The sequence below is a fragment of the Pipistrellus hanaki genome (genome assembly GCF_964339955.1).
Source record: "Pipistrellus hanaki genome assembly, chromosome: 3".
Lineage (NCBI taxonomy): Eukaryota > Metazoa > Chordata > Mammalia > Chiroptera > Vespertilionidae > Pipistrellus > Pipistrellus hanaki.
In genome coordinates this window covers 21,452,992-21,476,748 of record NC_140505.1, presented here as the reverse complement: position 1 = coordinate 21,476,748, position 23,757 = coordinate 21,452,992, and the positions used below count along the sequence as shown (strand labels likewise).

Here is a 23,757-nt window from a genome sequence, read left to right as displayed (position 1 = left end):
CTGTCTGGCATTGGGACCGCAATTCAATGCTGGCTTTCTCTCAGAGGTGCTCACAGCAATCATTGTTCCTGCATGGGGTTGCGGGTTGCAGAGAACCAGGGACCTCTTTGGTGCAGGGCTGACTGGCAACCATTGCTGTTTACTCCACCCTGGTGATTCCCAAAAACCCAGCCCCACCCAATTTACAACCGCGCCCAAGCTATGTGCATTGTCTTTTGAATATGAATGGCCTGTCCTTTCTCACCCTAAGACCTGTCAAAGTGCAGCTGGGTCAGAGAGCCCCAGAGCTTCCAAAAGAAAGCAGGCAACCTTGCTTCACAGCTGGGCCTTGTCACTTCCAAACACTCTACAAAGAGGAGGAATCTGCAGATGTCTCTGTAGCTCTTGCTGGGTGGCCCCAGACAGAGGCTGACCTTGCACATCCTTGGAAATCCAATAGCCAGTATACCCATTGGTCAGTGTGAGAACATACTATATTGCAACTCTTCACATCCATAAGCAGCACACTCAAGGGGAAGACTCAGTGAGCACCAAAGCCCCACTGAACAAGTCCTTCCCCTTAAGGGTATCTCCTGCACAACAGACCTTTCAGTTTAGACACAGCTGGTCATCACAGCCAATTGGCCTGGAGGTCAATTCCTCCCAGTGATATCAACAGCAATCAAGGGTTAACTACAAGACTGTGCACCCAGCCCACAAAGGGGTGTACGAAAAGCATCCACCTCAGGTGACTGAGGATGCTGAGTCACTGGGCCCTATAGGGCACCTATCACACAAGGCCATTCTATCAACTCAAGAAGACTTAGCAGCTACATAGAAACAAACACAGGGAAGCAGCCAAAATGCAGAGTCAAAGAAATAAGTCACAAATGAAAGAAATGGATGAAAGCAAAATACTAGATATAGAGTACAAAATCACGGTTATAAGATTATTCAAGAATCTTCTAGAAACCTCTGAGAAATTTAGTGAGACCTTCAAGGATATGGAAAAGGATCAATCAGAAATTAAGGATACACTGACTGAAATAAAGAATAATATACAGAGATTTAACAGCAGACTAGAGGATCCTGAGAATCAAGTCAAAGATTTGAATTACGAAGAAGCAAAAAACACCCAACCAGAAAAGAAAAAAGAATACAAAAATATGAAGATAGTGTAAGGAACCTCTGGGACAACTTCAAGCATACCAATATCCAAATTATGGGAGTCCCAGAAGAATAGAGAGTAAGATATTGAAAACCTATTTGAAGAAATAATGACAGAAAACTTCCCCTACCTGGTGAAAGAAATAGACTTACAAGTCCAGAAAGCATAGAAAAATCCAAAGAGGACCACACCAAGACACATCATAATTAAAATGCCAAAGGCAAAAGACAAAGAGAGAATCTTAAAAGCAGCAAAGTGAAAAACAGTTAGTTACCTACAAGGAAGTACAACTGTCAGCTGATTTCTCAATAGGAACTATGCACGCCAGAAGGGAGTGGCAAGAAATATACAAAATGATGAATAGTAAGAACCTACAACCAAAATTACTCTATCCACCAAAGTATAATTTAGAATTGAAGGTCAGATAAAGAGCTTCACAGACAAGAAAAAGCTAAAGGAAAAAAAAAAAATGAGGAACATTTGTAACAATATGAACAATAAAGATTTATTTAAAAAAAAAAAAAAAAGGAAAAAGCTAAAGGAATTCATCACCAGCAAACCAGTATTATATGAAATGCTGAAGGGTATTCTTTAAGAAGAGGAAGAAGAAAAAGGTAAAGATAAAAAAAATTGCATATGAACAAAGTGAGAACAAATACATATACATCAACAAGTGAATTTAAAATCAAATGAATAAAAAACCTGATAAACAGAACAAAATGGTAAATGTAATAAAATCAGGGGCATGAAAAGAAAGCAGACTGACAATTCTCAGAGGGAAGGGGATGTGTGGGAAGCTGGAAGAGATTGGACAAAGAGCTTACACCTATGGATGAGGTCATTGGGGTCGGGGGGAGAGGAAATCCTGGAGTGAGGTGGGAACTGGGTGAAGAGGAGCTATGGGGGAAAAAAGAGAAATATCTGTAATAATCTGAACAATAAAGATTAAAACAAAGCATTTGGTAATGTTTACAATAATTATATGTTACAAAATCAAATTAAGACACACAGTGTGATATATATTGGCATAACTATATATATATAGTTATGAAATGAGATAAAATAGTCTACTTCAAATAGGTCATTGCTTAGGAAATCTGAACTGTAGGGTCTTAATATACCCTGTGATCAATAAGACCCAGGGCTGGATCTAGCCTGGTACTTTGTTTTAGACTCAAACCAGCATTTAAGAGTTATAAGGGGCTTCAGCCCTATCTAACCTTTATTGATTTCTTACTTCATTGCTCATAACATGTCCATACAGTATTATTCTCACATAAGAAAAATAAGGTTCAAAGAGAGTAAATAGACGGGATGCAAGATGGCTGCTCAGGTAAACACCTAACCGCAGCTGCACACAACAATTTCAATGGAATACAACTAAAATATAAAATGGACATTGCCCAGAGCTACAGGTAGCTCACAGATTGAAAATTCTACAACAAGAAGGAAAGAGAAAACCAGAAGGAAAATCAGTGGAGCTAAAAAAGCCTAAGGTATGGAGACATGCTGCGTGCATGCACGCGCGTGCGCACGGAGAGGACGGAGCCAGAGAGGAGGAGAAGGCTGGGTGCCTGCCTGGCATTCCCAAGTGAGAGGGCAGAGTGGGGCGAGGATGAGCTCCCGACTCCACTGTGGGGTAGGGCGGAGTTATCCCTAGCCCTCACCCAACCAATCAGGGTTAGCCGAGGCAGTGACATCACCACCGACCAGAATAAAACCCCTGGACTGGGCGAAATTCGCTCTCTCTTCTGCCATCCTGCCAGTGTGAGTGGGACAGAGCCCATGCTAGCATGGAAAAGGCTCTTTTTTATATTGCATCAAACTCGGCTCCCTGGTGGTCCTTGGGGATCACGAAGTCTGGGCCTAACACAAGCAGGAAGGAAATAAAAGCCCCAGACTGGGCTGAACTCCAGAACTGGCAGCACTGAGCCCCAGTTCTGGGCCAGACCCTGGGGACCCAGGCTCAGGCAGGGGGAGACGGGGCTATGAGGCGGAATCCCAGGGGAGCGGCAAAAAGCGGAGCCCCCGGAGTCGCGCACATTGCGCGCAGAGTCAACAGAATGTTGACTCTGATGCTGGATTGCCCTGGCGGGAAGGAAACAAAATCTCTGGCTGTGCTGAGCCCCAGTTCCAACTGCTCTGAACCCCAGTTCTAGGCCAATCCCTGGGGACCCAGGCTCAAGCAGAGGGAGACGGGGCTGTGAGACGGAGTCCCAGGGGAACGGCGAGGGGCAGAGCTTCTGGAGTCGTGCACATTGCGTGCAGAGGACAGTCTGTTGACTCTGATGCTAGACTTCCCTAGCGAGAAGGAGAAAACAAAAAAGCTCCAGACTGGGAGGAACGCGATGAGGATCAGGAGCCACTGCCGGACACCAGCCAGCCGGGCGCCGGCAAGGAGCCGGTCGATGGGGCCCCCAGGTGGGGAGGGTGCCGCTGGGCCCTCGACCTCTGAGCGTGGGCCACAGAGCCGAGGCCGGGGGCTGCTTCCTGGGCTGTGCCCACCCCGGCAACAGGCTGAAGCTGCGCAGGAGCCCGCAGAGAACAAAGGGGTGCCACAGGCCAACCTTCTGAGCTTCCAGGACAAGGAGGAAGAAACCGAAGAAGTTTTCAATGTGAAGAAATCAAGTGAGAGCAAAAGATAGTAAAATTACTTAAGAAAGAATACAAAGAAGATCTTGAAAAATTGAAGACTAAGCCAGAACTCAACTCAGCAGCCAACATTGCAACATAAATGTGTTTTAAAAAAATAAAAGGACAGAATGTTGGAACGTCGGCGGCCAGGCCCAGAGTGGCCAGGCACAAGGCAGTGGCAGCCGGGCCCGGAGCAGCAGCAGCCAGGCCCCAGAGAAGCAGCAACCAGAACCAGAGCAGCAGCAGCCAGGCCTGGAGCAGCCAGACCTGGGGCAGTGGCAGCCAGGCCTGGGGCGGTGGCGGCCAAGCCCAGGGTGGCCAGGCCAGGAGCACTCAGGCCCGGAGTGGCCAGGCCCGGAACAGCCGGGCCCAGAGCAGCTGGGTTGGGAGCGGCCAGGCCCAGAGCAGCAGCAACCAAGCTCAGAGCAACCAGGTTGGGAGCGGCCAGGTCTGGAGCGGCCCGGGCCGGAGCAGCCGGGCCCAGAGCAGCAGGGTTGGGTGCTGCCAGGCCCGGAGCAGCAGCAGCCTGGCCGGGAGCAGCAGTGGCCAGACCCGGAGCAGCTGGTTGTGGAGTGGACCAGAGCAACAGAGGCCAGGCCCTGAGCAGCCAGGCCTGGAACAGCTCGCTCCTCGCCTGTCCCCGCCCCAAGGCTGCCTCTCAGACATGGCTGGAAACTTGGGGGAACTTGAGGCTCTGCTGAATAAAGTGATGAAGGCTTAGATCTGGATGTGTTGAGTTAGTATAGCACTGGGGTGTTGATCTGTGAGTGCCTTGTGTGGGGTCTGGATGAGGTTGGTTGATCTATTTGGAAATGTCTTTTGTGTGAAGTGTATCCTTGGGCATGTGGAGGTATTATTGATTTGAGAAAATGCTAAGTAACTGATTTACTATCTGAAAAATTTAAAGTTCTGAAAGTTTAAGGTCTCTTGCCAAAAAGAGGTTTTAAAGCTAACACCTTAATTTTAATTTAGAAAGGGGAAGACAAGCCCTTCCCACCCAGAACAGGTAATTCAATCCAACCAGTAGCTATCTTTAAACAAAGTGTCCATTTACATTTGAATGGCTACACCTTTTGATAGCCTAAGGGCAATTTTACATGTAAACAAGTTTGCTTCTCAATTCCCAGGGCAGAAAAAAAAACAAGGTTTAAAATTATTAGATTTTAAAATTTATTCTTAGAAGTGTAAAAGTTTATTAATTAAAAAAAAAACAACAACAACAAAAAAAGGAGATTGAAAAACCTGATGAACAATATTATAATAGCTGTTGATTGTAGTAGAGTTGGCGTTAGGGGAGGGGAGTGGACTGACAGTTCTCAGGAAAGGGGGAGTGGTGGATGCGGAAAGAGACTGAACATAAACTGTACACCTATGGATGAGGACAATGGGGGGTGGGGAGGGGGCAGAGAGTGGGGTGGGAACCTGGTGGAGAGGGAAGAAATGAGGAACCTTTGTTATAATATGAACAATAAAGATTGATTTAAAAAAAAAAAGAGAGAGTAAATATGACTTGATAGTTATAAAGCTGATAATGAGATTTAGCTGGAATTGAAACTCAAAGCAGTATAACCCCTGTAAAGTCTACCTCTGCCATTTATAAGAATTTGTCTTATTGACTATCTACTATTTCTCAACTAGAGTAATGTATATAATTGACTTAAAGATAAAATGCTCATAAATCCTGGAGAATAATTTCCCAACAATCAAAAGACTTTAGTTGAAAAATAAACACTAAAATCATACAAAAGTGTCTTTCAATTATAAGTTATCACTGCAACATAAGAATTTGTTTTTATATCTAGTCAGAAAATAAAACACTGAATTTCATAGTATGTATGCACTCAGAAGAATATCTTTGTTCCTCTTCCCTCCTCCCACTCCACAAGTCACCCTTTCAGAAACATGATTGCAGTTTATCTGTTTGAATTTATGCAGGAGAGAAGACTCATTTCCCATTTAACTGTAGCCACATTCTTACTGTGGTCACACTTAAAAATAAGGTTTCACTTGAGCTCCTATTGCCTACCTTTGTCCATACTGTGTCTCATATTATGAGTTTCTTCTGACCTTGAAACTATAATTTTACAGCTTAGGTTATGAATTTTCTTCAGCATATCTAAATCATGCTGGAGAACATGGGTTAATATAAAACCTGACAATTATATTGAACTCAGCCATGAGTCTCCTCCTTGACTGTTTTTTATTTTGCACCCTCACTTTTCATGGTCTTTCACCTTCCCATGCCTGTATGGTCAGGTTTGGGAAATCTCAGGGCAAAACAATGTTTTACTTTTCCAGCTCCCTCCCTCTAGCTCTGTCTTTTTTCCTCACTCCCTGCAGTGGATTGAATGATGACCCCATCCAAAGATATGTCCACTTAGATACTGTGAATGTAACTATTTGGAAAAAGGGTCTTTGCTCATATAATTTAATGATCGAGAGAGAAGATCATCCTGGGTTAGGGTGGATCCTATGACAAGTGTCCTTAAAATTGAAGACAGAAAGAGGGGAGAAGACAGACATAGCCAAGGCCATGTAAAGATGGAGGCAAGAGAGCAGAGTCATTTACCGCTAGAGCCATGGAAAGATGGAAGTGGAGGGAAGGACTCTCCGAGAGCCTTTGGAGAGACAGTGGGTCTAGGGACACCCTGATTTCAGACCTTTGACCTCCAGAACTCTGAGAGAATAAATTTACATAGTTTTAGGCAACCAAAATTGTGGTCTTCTCTTATGATGGCCCAAAGAAATGAATATACTTCCTGAGCCTCATTTGGACTGAAATGATGTCTATTTTTCTTATGCCTAACGTTTGCCTGCTCACCTCTCTCCATGTTGTTTTCAGTTTCTGTACAGCTTAGATATTCTGTTTGAGAAACTCTAAGTTGCTTCATTGTTTAGATTTCTGGTTTCTAGCAAACTATCTTGTCTGTCCCTCCTCCTGCTTCTCCTTATTGTGTCTATTTCCCCTTTTGCTCTATTCACCTTTCTTGGTTCTTAAATTTTGGCATCCAATCTCCTTCACTGCTAACCCATTTTAATCGATTCACATTAACTGCTGTGAAGTTTGATCTTTCTGTCTCTGTCTCTACTATATTCCCATCATTGCCTCAAATTCCTAGTCAACACCATCAGGCAAGCCCCAGATCCTAGCAGAGTTGACAATTTTTCAGGGAAGTATCTGAATTCTTCCTATGTCTGGAGACCATAGCTTCCTGTGGCCATTATTTTTCTACTCTTCCTTTTAAGCAGCGGGAGTCTATTGCTTCTATCAAGTGTTTTGAATTTTACAGGAAAGTATGTATGTATTTTTCCTAAATGATTGCACAATCAATATAAAGAATAAAATTTCCCACATCCCAGGACTATTGGCACCAGTCCTTTGCTTCTCCTCCATGGCACATTTGAAAGTCCTTCTTTCCTTTGCTTTCTTTCTCATTTGGACTTGCACTGTCTTCTATTTATTCCATGCTTTTCAAATACTGAGCTACTTAGGCTAAAGATTCTGAATTAACTGTTCAGGTTGGTGCTCTGACATCAGTATTTTCTTAAAATTTTTATTATTGGTTGATTTTTAGAGGGAGGAAAGGAAAAAAAGAGGAGAGAGAGAGAAAGAGAGAGAGAGATCAATTTTTGTCATTCCACTTATTTGTGCACTCACTGGTTGATTCTTGTATGTACCCTGGCTGAGGATCAAACAGCAACCTTGGCTTTATTGGGACAACACTCCAACTGAGCTATTCAGCCAGGGCCGAGCCATTCTGGTATGCACTCCAAAAACTGCTGCTCTAACCCACCCTGCACTTAACATTCTTCTAGAAAAATATTCAAATGCCAGTTACCTCATGGCATTTATCAGATGTATGAAATTCAAATTCTTAAGGCTAATTTTCAAGGACTCTTAGTTCTACTCCAGTCTTATCTTCTGCTATAATTGACCTGGTCCCTCCTTTCCTGCCAAGCTAATTTCCTCAGATTCTTTATACCTAAAGAAAAATTACCACCCTCTCTTATCAAACCAAACACACACACACACACACACACACACACACACACACACACACACACACACAAAATCTGGCAAAGATTTTGTGTTATATTTATGTCCATTAGTCTGAGATGTATACATTTTCCAAACCAAAATGGTGGACCCCGGAAATGTTTGAGCATTTATGGAAATAGTGGAGTAGAGAATTTGAAACCAAGTCAGCCCCTTCTCCCCAAAGCCAGAATGTTTGCTTATTCATTAGCTTGACTGTGTTTTTTTTCAGAGAGACTTTGAAATAAATATTTATGTTAAGTTTGATTAGCAAACATATTGGAACCAGCTGACCTAGAGGAACAGCCTTCCCACCACTTGCTTTATTTATTTATTTTTAAATTTTTTTTATTAAATTATTATCTCTGTACATATACCATTTATCCCCTCCTGGCATACATGCCTCCCTCCCCAGAGTTTTGTGTCCACCACTTGCTTTAAATGAAAGGAAAGCAAAGCTTATTCGTGCCCTTGGCTAAGCTGGTGACTAATATTATAGATTCCCTTCTGATCTGTTTGTTGCAACAGTACTGCTGCCTGGAGAAGCTGATGACAGGCTCTCCTCATGGGGAGAGTGAGCAACTCAGAATGGATTCTTATTTCCCACATCTCTTCCCAGAAAGGGAGATATTTAAACTTCTCACGCAAATGAAAATGAAAACGAAAAAGAAAACAAAAACTGAAATAAACAACTACACTTGTAGACATCTGGTTTATGGCTGTAATAAAGTAGACCCAGTTTGCCAGGAAATTTTTATATGAGCTCAATAAAATAATGGAAATTTCTACTAAGGGATCTCCATCAACCAGATCACAGGACAATTATGGTCTGACTCAGGACAACACTTGATGTTGTTATTGTTTCTCATTTTTTAAATTTATAAAGTAGAAGCAACGAAGAGAGGAACTCAATAATTGTGGCCCTCCTCAATGTTTATAATATTTTTCCTTAGCTCGGTTTAAATATTTAATCCCAAAAAGAGCTTGTTTGCCTCTGGGCCCTTTCCTCCTTGTGAACTAAGGATATTGGGAAGATTCCTGAGTCAAATTACACACACAGAATGGAGTTCTTTTTTTTTATTTTTTATTTTATTGATTTTTCACAGAGAGGAAGGGAGAGAGATAGATAGCTAGAAACATCGATGAGAGAGAATCATCGACCAGCTGCCTCCTGCACACCCCCTACCGGGGATGGGCCTGCAACAAATGTACATGCCCTTGACCGGAATCGAACCTGGGACCTTTCAGTCCACAGACCGACGCTCTATCCACTGAGCCAACTGGTTTCGGCCAGAATGGAGTTCTTAAGGAGCAGTGGACTGAGGATCAGGATAAATGGATTCTTAGTCCTTACACTGCATTTATCAAAGTGCTTTTCAGGCTCCATAGCAACCCAGTGAGTGAGGATGGCACTATAGCTCCATCCAATAGAAATGGAACTGGAGGCCAGGCAATACTTATGATTCGCTGATGAGGTCAAGAGTTTGTAAGTGCAAGTTAGGGTGACTGATGCATTCTGGTTTGCCCAGGACTTTTCTGGTCTAACATGTAAAATTCCACATCTTTGGAATCCCCTCAGTTTCTAATAAATGGAAACTTTTGGTAATCCTAGTGGCAGTGTCAAAAAGCATAATCCAGTACTCACGGCTACAGTCCTATCTTGCATAACACTCTGAAGTTATTATTATTATTATTTTTAAAATATATTTTATTGATTTTTTTACAGAGAGGAAGGGAGAGAGATAGAGAGCTAGAAACGTCGAAGAGAGAGAAACATCGGCCAACTGCCTCTTGCACACCCCCTACCGGGGATGTGCCCACAACCAATGTATCGATACATGCTCTTGACCAGAATCGAACCTGGGACCTTTCAGTCCACAGACCAACGCTCTACCACTGAGCCAAACCGGCTTCAGCTATTATTATTCTTTTAAATGCTCAGGTTACTCACAGATTTACCACTTGGTCTCACAACTAGCAGTTCTACAACAGAGCTTTTAGGACCAGTGAATGGATGCTATCTTTATCTATGTTCCTCTAATAAAACTCGGAAGGAAGTGTCACAGTAGTTGTACAGTAAAAACTTATTAACTTATAGACCATTCTTAAACACAGTTAATTGGCAATTTAGGCCTATGGGGGAAAAACAATGTGGATCTAATAAGTTATTGCAATGATAGTAATATCAGATCCCGAGTTTAACTGAGTGGTCTTGCCCCTTATCTACCATGTAGTAGGAAAAAAATATGTCAAGAGTCCGGAGTACTAGTTCTGCTTTTGTCACTACTATGACTTTGAGCAAACCAACTTCCTTTAGACTTCAGCTAGCCCAAATGTAAAAGTTACTGGTTGTGAATTTTATGGCTTCTTAGTTTTAGCACTGCAGGCCTCAGACCACATTCAAAGAGGAAGAAGTATTGATAAGGGTCAACCAATAAAATAGAATTACATTACCCGTTGAACCTTAAGTAGAATTAACAAACAAGTACTGTTCTTCCTCAACAGTTTCTTCCTCTTCTTTGTAAATACCTAATCTCTCCTATCAACTCTGAAAACATTCCACGTCCTCTGTGTTCTCTTTTCTGTCCCACTAGAAAGTCAAGATAAATTGGTTTGCTCATATAATTGATCTCTACCTAAGTTCTACCTTTTTGATAACTACTATATTTTCTCATAACTTTATTGAACCAACATTCTATTATCAAAAAAAGAAGAAAAAAAATAAAAAGAAAAATGGCATTAAAACATTCCATTTGGACTCTCCTCTACTGGAGCTATCGCTTTTCTTTTGTTGGGAATTATGCTTTGCATTATTTGTAGCATTTTTCCCCAAGTCAACAACGTGGTATTTGTGTTGTATCTTTCTGAATAACTACATAAATCAATCACACAAACCTACAAACCAGCATGTCAGTCAATACATTCTGACTTGATCAAAGGCTCTATGCTTACCAGAGGTTTTGGAAGAAGAAAACCACAGTCTTCAGAAATGTGAAATTGTCCTAAAGAAAATGACGATGTTGTCTTTAAATTCTGTCTTTGAAGTTCCATAATTTTGTTTGAAGTATCTGCACCGAAGCTGCTACTGAAGAGACAACTGCTTCAAATATATCAAAGACCCATGTTAAGAGAGCTTCAAAAGAGCATTTTCAATTGTTAGTTGCTTAGTGTCCCAGCAGCTCAGGAGAACCTTGACCTGAGGCTGAAATCCAGACTGCCATGGACTTTCTCTGACACAAGGCTGAGTAAATAATTCAAGATTGCTTATTAAAACAAATAGGTAAACAAAAGCACTTCAGAAAAGATTGCTTCTTTTTATTCATAGACCTTAATATTGGTTTTAAACCCAGAGATAAGTTGGTTATTGCTGATCCCAAATACCCTTATAGGAATCTGATCCACAATTAACCTTGACAATGGGGCCTTTATTCAAAGGAGTAAACCAGAAGGTAGTTACAAGTAGATATTTCAGTGACTGGTGGTGAATTAGGGTAGGAAGGAGAACTCAATGAATATAAAAACCCCAGAAGTGTTCCATATGTAGCTTGAACAATATATTCTAAGATTATAATTTGTATGATTTATTTTAAAAAGTAATAGTTCATAATTTTTAAAGATCTTTGAGCACGTCAAAAGAATATATATGTATATATATATATATATTCAATTTAACAAATGAAGTAATGGATACTAAAATCTTGAGAAGAGTCTGAACACTGAACAGGTCATTTGTTTTAACCCTCAAATTTTATCAAGTATCTTTTGAGAATCTATCACTAAGATGGATGATTTTACCTATGAAGTAGGTCCTACCAGATCCAAACTGAGGCACAATTATGTGAATAACCCTAACCATTGTCACTGAGTGAAGACTGGAGTTGACATATGTTGATTTCCAAGCCATTGCTCTATTTACTAAATCAGGCCACCAGGCTGTTGGTCAATGATGCCATCAGGGTTTGAATTTACTGCAATATGGAGTGATAAGTTCTGGCCTCTTATCTGCACTGTGAGAATTCTGAAGACTCGCCTGCGACCTTGAACCTAGGTCACAGTTTGTAAACAAATTTATTTGGAAGTTAATTTACCTATCCACATCGTCTCTGTCCTCCCATTCTTTAAAGTAAATATAAAAGCTAAGAGTAATAAGTACTCCAACAATTCATTTAACAGTTCACATGATGGGTTTAGCTCTGAGGGTTGTATGTCAAATATAGTGATTCATGTTTCATCAGGCACCTAACAGTCATTTTCAATGTTTACTTCCACTCAGCCCAGTCTACAAGTTCAGTTTCTTATGCCTGCCTCAAATTTTGTATGTTTAATCTTTTTCTTATTTCCTGACATTTCTGATTAAAAGATGACCCAGTTATTTTTGTTTATGCTAATCATCACGTTTCATCTACTTCTCTACATCCTCTCAAGAAATTACTGCAACATTATAAAAACCATAGAACCATAAAATATCAGAACTGAAAGGAACATTATACAATAAATTATCTAATTGAACACCCTCATTACACATATGAAAAACATGACAAATGGGAGTTCACATCAGAAATGGACTAGAATTCTGACTCTGAGCCCAGAACCTTCCCACTGTTTACTCAGCCAGACCTACCTCAGTAAGAATCCCTACTCTGTTACTCATTAGCTATGTGACTTTTAAACAAGTGGGAGACAAGAGTGAAAATTGTAATACTGAGCCTTTTTTTTTTTCCATATCTGTAGGAAATAGTAATATTTATCCAAGACACTTTGTGATGAATAAATGAGAAAGCATAAGTAAAACATGTTATAGATAACAGTAAGGGCTATTTTCCTCATTCTAGAAATTCTTTTTAAATATATATATATATTTTTTAGATTTTCTCTTCTACCATTATAACCACATCTTTTCTGTTTCAATCACTGACTTATTGATCTACATCAGCCTTGTATATATAAATATTTGCAGTGTAATTATAACTACATTTCTCAACTTCAGTATGCTTCTGGGCTTCTATCTGATATTAACTATCAATTCTGTTCCCAGGTCTCCAAGTCAACATATTCAATCTTTATTTTTCTTATTCCCTAAGTTTAGACGCATGGTACTTGTTGGTCAGTGTACATCTCAGGTCCTGCCACTAAATCTTTGAAGAGCTCCTGTAAAATAAATAAAATTCAAATTTCCTTGTCTGGTGTTCAAGAATGTCCATCATCTGACCGCCCAAACACCTTTCTTGCTGTGAAAAATTCTACCATCACCTTGGACTTCTTTCAGGTCACATTTTAAGTTCTCCCTGGTTTGATTGTCACTAATGTATTTTTCATATCTTTTCTGATGGATTGTAAGCTCCTTATAGAACCTATATCTAATGTAATTTAGCATTTTCCTTTAGTAGCAAGTCTAGTGTCTAGAGCTCAATAAATGTTTGTTAAAAAAAACAATTAGAGTCTTATTGTGGACTCTATATTTTTATTTTTATTTTTTAATTAAATATTTATTTATTATTAGAATCTTGTGCTGGTCTCTGTGGTCCACTTTAAGCCCAGTCCCTGCAGTAAGGAAAGCAGATGCTTCACTCTCCATGAAGCTCTGTTTTTCATCTTGCCTTTCTTTTTAAATTTTATTGCATTTTTTACAGAATGGAAGAGAGCAGGATAGAGAGTTAGAAACATCAATGATTGATCAGCTGCCTCTTGTACAGCCCCTACTGGAAATGTGCCCACAACCAAGGTACATGCCCTTGACCAGAATCAAACCTGGGTCACTTCAGTCCACAGGCTGATGCTCTATTCACTGAACCAAACTGGTTAGGGCTGTTTTGCAACTTTCTTATTTACCAAGAGGAAGTTGTACAACATAATTATGCCCAGAAACTTCCTCTTTTCACAATAAGGCTTAGAATATCAGCTTTCCCATAAGTCACAGTAGTATCAGTACACAGCAAGGGCCTGCTTCTCTCAGACTGGGCATTGGGGCCTTTTAAAAATGGATCAAACAGAACTCAGAAGAGAAACAGGATATCATTTTATGTTTTCTGGTAGAAACATCAGATATAGATAGATTTAGTTTCAAGTTGTTAAAGTCCAAATTCTGAAATATCAAAAACAATCAGCCCACACAGTACTGTTACACTGGGACTCTTGTACAACTCATTAATCGCTTCTTTGTTCATAAATTCAATGGGACTTTTTGTCCATTCCTTGATTAATTATTCAGGTATCTGGCTATTGACCTACTTCTTCTTTTTCTTTTAAACCCTTTCTTCTCCTCTTGTCTTCTCCTATGATATCTACTCCTTGCTGTGTGTTCTTAAAAATAATAATAATAAAAAAACCTAATAGTTAACACTCACTGATTTTTCTTCTGTACTACATCCTATTACAAGCATATTTCATGGAATGTATCATTTAACCCTCACAGCAGCCCTGTGAGTTAGGTACTATTATTAGTTTCATAATTTATTTGAGGAAACTGCAGGTTGGAAAAGTTAAGTAAAAATCTAAGGTCATACTTGACTGGAACACAGAAAATCTGACTTTGAAGTTATTGCTTTTAACCACTTGAACCATGACTATCCTTATTTGGATATTATCTCCCATATTTCTGGTTACAGTTTATACTGTTAATCTCCATAATTCAGGTCCTGACTTCCTTCTCTTTTCACTTTGCTCCCTGACCCTGGGTTATCTCATCTACTTCAAGACATCAGCCATCATCTCCAGGCTGATGAATCCCAACATTGTTTTCAGTTGAATCACTCCCTTCATCTTCACTTGACTGCTTTATGGAGGTTTCATAGAAAATATCATAATATATCAAGCATATATTAGATACCTTACATAAAAACAGAGGAAAAAGTGTATAAAACTTATAGCAACTAGCTGAAGATCTAGCAGAGAGCCCCCAACCTAGTGAAAAGTCAAATCTGTCCTTGTCATTTAAAAATATATATATATTATTGATTTTCTACAGAGAGGAAGAGAAAGAGAGATAGAGAGTTAGAAACATCGATGTGAGAGAAACATCGATTAGCTGCCTCTTGCACAACTCCCACTGGGGATGTGCCCACAACCATGATACATGCCCTTGACCAGAATCGAACCTGGGACCTTTCAGTCAGCAGGCTGATGCTCTATTTACTGAGCCAAACTGGTTTCGGCCCTTGTCATTTTTTTTCATGAGAACAAAACTCATTTTCCTCATCTATTCCACGGCCTGGTGAATACTGTGTTTCCCTGAAAATAAGACATCCTCCAAAAATAAGACCTACTTACAGGTTTTCTTCTGAGTGAAATATAAGGCATCCCCCCGAAAATAACCCCCCTCCCCCAGGCTAAACATGAGAGATTTGGTCCACTGATTCTTAAAGAAATGGATCACAAGAAATTCACCAGGAAATTCAGGAATTGGATTGTTATGATGATGTTCCAGAAGATGATGACATGATTGTCATTGAATAAATGAGTAAATTCTTGATACTGTAGGATTTACAGTTTGTCTGGTTTGTGTTGACAACTACCATACTACTGTACCATATACAGGTAATAAATTTTCTTTATTTTCATTTAACAATAAATGTGTACTGTATTCTTCTTCATGGAAACATAAGACATCCTCTGAAAATAAGACCTAGCACATCTTTGGGAGCAAAAATTAATATAAAACACTGTCTTATTTTCGGGGAAACAGGGTAGTATCTGTCAGAAGCAGCACTATAATTTAAGGGGGTCCAATGAAGAATAAAAATAAATACCCTGTTCAAAATTATTAAGGATTTGAAGACACTTACAGTAGAGAATTAAGGGAGTAAGGGACCCTTCTGTATATAAGACCCCATGTGACTGCGCATGTTGAATATCCATGAAGCTGACCCTAGCACCTCTGTTGCCACAGCTGACCAATTAGAGACCTGGAAGTCAATTCTGCATCACACCCAATAGAACACCAATCTTGCCAGACTCACTGCCTTAGTATTTTGCATGTTTCCCTTTATTTCCAATCCCAGTGCCATTGTTTTCAAGCCCATGCCATTTACCATTAAAATGCTATATCATAATACATTTTAAACTGATCTCTCTGCCTCAAATCTAATCCCATATTTGTCAATCATTTTAGACATGAATTACTTGTACAACTTTCAAACTTATCGCCCTGCCTTTATTATTGCTTCCCATTTTAAATCATCCCTTTATTTTTTTGAACTATTGCCAGAGCCGTTTAAATATTTATTTACAAGGGTCAGCCCTTCATTTAAATATTACTCAAGTATGCAAATATAATAAAGTTATTTCTCAGTTTAAAACCTGTCCCTTTGTTGTCAGGATAATTTGAAACTACTTCAATGCATGGCTCTTGAAATCAACTATAGTTTAGCTTTATCAACCTACATTCTTAATTTTTTCATGTTTCAGTTGTGTTAAGCAATGTATACTTCCTCAAATAGATCTTGTTTATGCCTCTATTCTTTGTACATCCTTCTTTTTCTTCCTGAAATGTTTCAACATTTTTTTTCACTTGCAAATATGCAAATTTGCTTATTTCATATATTACCTAATCTAGGCATGTTTACTATTGCTACAACCCTTTCTATTACCACCCTCTGCTTCCCTGTTTTGTCCATGGAAAACCCCATTCTCCCTCTGCTGTCCATGGAAAACCCCATTCTCCCTCTGTTGGTTAGGGACTATTGCTGTTTGGTCCTGTGCTCCTGTTTAGACTTATACTAGTGGCTCGGTGCACAAAATTTGTTGATGGAGGGGGTTCCCTCAGCCTGGCCTGTACCTTCTCCAATCTGGAACCCCTTGACGGATGATCAACTGCCAGTAGAGGACTGATGCCATTGGGCCTAAATCAGCAGTCCAACATCTCTCTCATAATCCGGGACTGCTGGCTCCTAACGGCTCACCTGCCTGCCTAATTGCCCCTAACCACTCTATCTGCTGGCCCACTCACCTCCAACTGCCCCCTTGCCAGCCTGATCACCCCCAAAAGCCTCCTACCAGCCTGATCACCCAAAACTGCCATCCCATCCTGACCTGATCACCCACAACTGCCCTCCTCGCTTGGCCCCTAACTGCCTCTACCTAGGCCCCACCACCATGGCTTTGTCCAGAAGAACATCCAGAAGGTCTCCTGGAAGGTCTCCCAGTCTAATTAGCATAGTACCCTTTTATTAGTATAGATAGAGGCCTCGTACATGGGTGGAGGCCAGCTGATTTGCCCTGAAGGGTGTCCAGGATCAGGATGGGGGTTCCCTTGGTGTGTGGGGCAGCTTGGGTGAGGAGCCTTGCTGGTTTGCAGGCCTGCCACACCTCCATTGGTGTGGGCATCCCAACTGGGGATTGTGCTGGCCTGTGCAAGGGGCTGGGGCAGTTTGCAGGCCAGCTACACCCCCATGGGGTGAGGGTCCCCATGAGGTGGGCGTGGCCAGCCTGGGTTAGAGGCTGAGAGCTTTGTTCAGGCTGGCTACACCTCCTTCAGGGTGGAGATCCCCACTGGGGTGCCTGGCAAGCCTGGGTGAGGGGCTGATGGCTGTTTGCAGGCTGGCCAGAGCCCCCCCACCCCCCCCCAGTGGGGAGCCTCACCCTGTGGGAGCATGACCAGCCTGGGTAATGGACTGAGGGCTGTTTGCAGGACCCCCCCCCTCAGCGGCCAGCCTGAAAAATGGCGAGCCAAGCCTCCTGCATGCCCAGGCTGGCTCTGAGGCCACTGCCCACAGACTCCTCCTTCAGTGGTGGTCAGGGAGAGCTGTAAGCTTAGCTTCCTCCATTGCCAGGGGCAACCCAAGCCTGCTTGCTCTGACTGGCTCCGTGGCCACCGCCATCTTTGTGCCACTAATTTGCATACTCACTCCTGATTGGCTAGTAGGTGTTGCAAAGTGATGGTCAATTTACATATTTCTCTTTTATTATTGTAGATAGCCCTTATTGCATTGTGTTGAGATAACTAATTTGTGCAATTGCTCATTAGTGAGCTTCTTGAAGGTAGGATTGGTGGCATTAATTTTCTAATTAAGGAACTTGCATAATATGTTTTCTTATTAAATAGTTACTGAACAAATGAGTAATTAGAGTAGAGGTTTGGATACTTATAGGATTAGGTCTAACCCCACTCATGAAATAATACTCTGAGTCAACATGGTGTTTATATATTCTTTTTAAAAATATATATATTTTATTGATTTTCCACAGAGAGGAAGGGGGAGGGATAGAGAGCTAGAAACATCAATGAGAGAGAAACATCGACCAGCTGCCTCCTACTGGGGATGTGCCCACAACCAAGGAACCTGGGACCTTTCAGTCTGGAGACCGACACTCTATCCACTAAGCCAAACCAGTTCAGGCTGTTTATATATTCTTTTAACAGCCAATAATTTAAATACATTGCTAAATGTTACCATGTAAAAATGAAAGGGCCATATATCTTATCTATAGGGAACTGAAAAATTAGCAAGTGAAATAAGATACACATACATACACACAGAGAGCCATGATTACTATAAAAGAGCAAAAGAAACATATACTGAAGAATACAATAAATCTATGAAAATAGAGTTGTGAGAGAATTCCCTACAAGTTAATTCAGCAGATAGATGGGTTTGAGCAATGGGACTAAATTAGTGATTCTCAAATAGAAATGGATAGGTGAGAGGTGGCTATATTAGCATGATCATGCAGCAGGCTTTGACTGCCTTCGGAGAATTAGATGGTTTTGCATCTATATTCTTCAAATACCAGGTTATTCTGGTATTTCCCATTTCTCATTTACCCTGTCCCCATCACAGTGAAAATCACCACAAGATAAGAAAAATAGTTTCTGTTTTGACTTCCTGTAAGTCGAAACAATGGCATAGGAAACAATGGCACAGGAAACAATGCCATTGACTGACACCTCTAAAATATATAAATAGATAAAATTAGTTATTACATAAAAATTAGTGTCTTTATGATTTGAAAGTAATGTTATTCTACATTTAAACATATGTTGATATTTTGTTTACAATATTTATTAGATTAATCTAGTATATTAATTTATTTTATGGATCAATTTGCAGATTACATATATGATTGGCTTATAGAGTTAGAAGGCACTTAAAATTATTTATTTACCTCTGATCATTTTAGATATGCAAAAATGGACAAGAGAGATTAAGTGAATTATCCAAGGTCACATAGCAGTTTTGATTTTAGTAGACTTTATTTTTTGGAATATTTTGGTTCAAAATTGAGCAGAGTACAGAGAGTTCCCAAATATCTTTTGCCCCACATAAGCACAGCTTGCCACTCCAGAATAGTGCACTTGTTAGAATCGATGAGCCTACAATGACAGCTCATAATCATCAAAGTCCATCATTTACAGAGTTGTTATATGGGTTTCTTATATAGGCTTACCTAATAATAGTCAACCATGTAAATTGACGGTACCTCTGCTACACCACCAGTCAATCAGGAGTGATATGCAAATTAACCCAACAAAGATGGTGGTTAATTTGCATACACAGGCACTGAGTGACAGGGGCAGGTGGGACGCAGGCATTCTGGGTCTCTCAGGTCTTCTGAGCAGCATGGGAAGTCGGGGCTGGAGTGGAAAAAGGCAGCTCCCAGAGAGAAATAGGCAGCTCCGGGGCCTGAGTGGAAAGGGGCTGGGCTGGAGTGGAAAGGAAAGCCCATTCTAGCAGGGATCTGCGTGCGTCGGGCTTCTAGTTTTATAATAACATGTATTCACCATTATAGTGCCATACAGAATAGTTTAACTCCCCTTAAAATCCTCTGTGCTTTATCTGTTCTTTACTCCCTCTCTCCTAACCCCAGGTAATCACTGAACTTTTTACTAACTCCATGGTTTTTCCTTCTTAAAAATATCATACAGTTGGAATCATATAGTATGTAGATTTTTTCAGATGGATTTTTTTCACTTAGTAGTATGCATATTATATGTCTCCATGTCTTTTTAAGGCCAGATCACTCATATCTTTTGCCACTGAATAATATTGCATTGTCAAGATGTACCTTAAGTTTAGCCATTAACCTATTGAAGGGTGTCTTGGCTGGTTCCAAATTTTGGCAACTATCAATAAAGTTGTAGTAAACATCTGACACAGGTTTTTGTGTGCACATATTTTTTCCCTCTCCTCAAATTATAGATTCCAGTGCTAAAAACTTAAATAACTCTTCTTAGCATGGATCAAACATATCTTTATATTCTCTTTCAAGCTATTAACGTTTTTTTCTCCTATGAAGTTATAAAATTTCACAATGTTTTCAGTTATATGACTTGAATATCCTCTGTGGGGTACTTTTGCAACATAAAACCAAACTTCAAAATCAATACCAGGATAATTTTCAATCAAGATGCATTTATAGTACCCTGTAAAATACATGATTTTTTTTTTTTAGAGACTTAGATCTTACAAGCTGAACAAACTGGGAAGTACAGTTCGATTTCTTCTAATACTTTTCTGGTAAATGTCACTGATGTTGCTAGTAGGTGAGCACTCCCCATCGGTAAATACTTTTTCTATCATTTGAATAGGAAATAGTAATCACATTTTAATCACTAGATATATGAATAACTCTTAAAAACTTTGTACACATCTCCTCTGAATGAACTATGTTCACTACTGACCTTTGGGTTATCAGTCTGATGTATTTTTAACCTGGGAACAATTAAAGGAGATATAATGGTTTACACTGAACATTTCTGATAACCCAATGGTGCTCCACACATTCTTCTTAATTTGGAAAAATTACGGTTAGCATTTCAAAATATATTAATACCACTTTATTTAATGTGTTTTTGACTATGTCAGTGTCAAAAGGTGGCTTCCCAATAAGTGATATGTGAAGCATACAGCCCATAGACATAACAGTGTCTAAGTCCATGTGCATTTTGAATTGCAACTTCTGGGAAAGTGGAACTAGGAGTTCCATATAAAGTACAGTGCTACTTTATGTAGCATTTTCAATTGAGCCATTGTCCTCAATTGAACAATGTATTATTGTTGGAGGGATTACCCTTGTTTAATATTTCCATGCAAAATATGTGTCATGGGGTGACACTGGTTAACAAATTATACAAATTACAAGAGGTCTGGTGCATGAATTCATGCACCAGTGGGGTCCCTTGGCCTGGCCTGTGGTATTGGGCTTAAACTGGCTCTCTGATATCCCCAAAATTACAAAAAGACAAACACTGCATCTAGTAATAGTTATATTACTAGATGCAGTGTTAATAGAACATTAGCCATCTTAATGTTCACATTATACATAAGTAGGAGGTGAGTTCCTGGCATAATATATATTATGAAAATAAAGATACAACATTCTTGTGATAGCCAAAACCAGTTTGGCTCAGTGGATAGAGTGTCGGCCTGCGGACTGAAAGGTCCCAGGTTCGATTCCGGTAAAGGGCATGTATTATACCTTGGTTGCGGGCACATCCCCAGTAGGGGGTGTGCAAGAGGCAGCTGATTGATGATTCTCTCTCATCGATGTTTCTATCTCTCTATCCCTTTTTCTTTCTCTCTGTAAAAAAACAATAAAAATATATTATAAATAAATAAATAAATAAATAAATAAAGGCTTCTTATTAAAAATAAAATTCTTGTGATGATCTGGTGAAATAAATTTTAAGCTTTGCTTTTTGAGGCTTTCATTCTGTTGTTAGATATCTGTTGTTTTTTCCCTATTATGGTACATTTCTAATACTAGATATACATAACGCATGTCTTTAAAGTAGTTATAAAGCTCCAAAGTAGAAGGATATTCCAATTGACAATGCATTTTCACTTCTTGTTGGACATTCTATACTATTGCAACTTTATTTTATTTTATTTTGACAGTAACTTCCAAACTAGCTCTGTAGACATTAGCAAATGATATTTTATCAAGGAGATTTAAAATTTTTAAATATCCCATCTTCTATCCATGCAAGTCACCATATTCTAAGCACTATCTCTGTTCCTATAAAGTTCAGCTCCTACCAGGCTTAGCTTCTACTACGCTCATCTTGCATGTCTACAGCTCTTACGGGAAAAGCACCCCCTCCAAAATACCTTTGGGCCATTGTAAAGGTCAGGATTATGCATCTGAGCTCCCATTTTGAAGAGGTTGGGCTGCATTAAACATAGGGCTACATAGATTTAGAAGCAGCCCAAGTGTTCATTGGTTGATTAATAGATTAAAAAAAATTGTGGTACATTTACACAATGGAATACTGATCAGCCATGAAAAAGAAGAACATTTTACTCTTTGTGACATTATGAATGAACCTGGAGAGTATTATTCTAAGTGAAAATAAGCCAGTCAAAGAAAGACAATTACCATATAATTTCATTTATGTATGGAATCAAATAAACAAAATAAACTAACAAAGAAAACGGGAACAGACTGACAGCTGTCAGATAGGAGTGAGGATTGGGGGTCTGGGTGAAAAAAGTGAAGGGATTAAGTAAAAATAACAAGATACCCACAGACAACAATATGTTGATTACCTGAGGAAAAGGATGGTGAGAGGAAGTAGGACAGGGTAAAGGGGGGATAAATTATGATGAAAGGAACTAGACTTGGAGGGTGCTAAATACACAATATAATATACAGATGATATATTTTAGAGTTGTACCCCAAAATCTGTATAATTTCATTAAACAATTCACCCCTATAAATTTAATAAAAAATTAGAAAAATAAAAGCTTGGGCTGGTTGCCTATGGGAACCATTAATGGGAACAAATATAGGTCTTTTTACCACCCCACCTCCACTACTTTCTTGCTACTCCAACACAATAAAAAGTCATGGAGGAGTTGGAAATTTGGCAAGGGTACCCAAGAAATCAAGTATTAAAAAAGAGCAGAATTCACTTGTGAGGAAATTTTTTCTTTCAGGGAAGGTTGTACATTGTAGCGGTTTGACATATTTCAGTCAGTTTATCTGGGTTTAATCTTTGACTTTACCATATTCTAGCTGTATAGCTTTTGAAAGCTACGGAACTCCATCGGGTCTCCATTTCCTTAAAATTAACTTCCCTTCAGTACCTGGGACACAGGCTTCCCTTGCAGCCACAGCTTCATCCGGAAGGGCAGAAGGACTTCTAAAAGGATGTGGGGTCTAATTAGCATATTACGTTTTTATTATTATAGATCATTATGAATTTATAGATTAAAAGGTAAAGTTTAGATATATGAAATTGTTAATGGAGAGGAGATATCTTCACCTCCCCTGGTTGCTAGTGGTGATGGACTTCTTGCAACATCCACCTAGCACAACACATAGTTATTACAATAGTATTGACTATATTCCCTATTCTGTACTTTGCATCCATGTGACTCTTTTGTAACTGGCAATTTGTGCTTCTGAATCCCTTCACCTTTTTCACCCACACCTCCCAACCATCAGGGAACCATCCGTTTGTTCTCTGGGTCTTTGAGTGTGTTTGGAATCTCAGTGCCTCTTATTTGGACGGATAGAAGAGAACAAGTGTGTATGCTTTCTGTGGAGAACTTGAAGTGAGGCTTCAGTCTGTTCATCACCTACCTAGCATCAGTGCAGTACCCATGCCAATGCTCTTTGCTTCCCCCTTCCTCTCTACCCAAGATGTGCCTTTCTAAGGGAAAAGATACAATTCAGGGTCTTGCGAAGGGAACCGAAGATGCTCGGTGTATCAAGGTGATTCAATGCTATTGTAATTAGGTAAAGCCAGCCCTGGAGGAGAAACTCCTGTTGGGTAGTCCTGTGACATGGAGCTGCAAAGTCAGAGAAATCGGAGTAGAAAGAGGACAGGAAAAAAAAAAATCTTGACTTGGAGCCAATACATTATCCCTAGTCATTTGCTTAGTTATATCCTAGTACTACTTCATAGTTTCCAACACGTTAGTACTATATTTCATTCTGTCCACACAGTTACCTTGAGAATGAGGCAAGAGAAGTATTTTTATAATCATTTTACAGAAAT

At 39.8% G+C, this 23,757-nt stretch overlaps 1 protein-coding gene across 1 annotated transcript in view; it reads right to left on the bottom strand.

Moving 5' to 3' along the window:
* Positions 1–10,988, bottom strand: part of IDO2 (indoleamine 2,3-dioxygenase 2) — a 52,417-nt gene extending 41,429 nt beyond the window's left edge. Inside the window, exon 1 of the mRNA XM_084879766.1 lies at positions 10,770–10,988. Coding sequence (XP_084735892.1) covers positions 10,770–10,868 — 99 coding nt within the window. The 5' untranslated portion in view covers positions 10,869–10,988. The remainder of the gene's footprint in view (positions 1–10,769) is intronic.
* Positions 10,989–23,757: the final 12,769 nt, after the last annotated feature.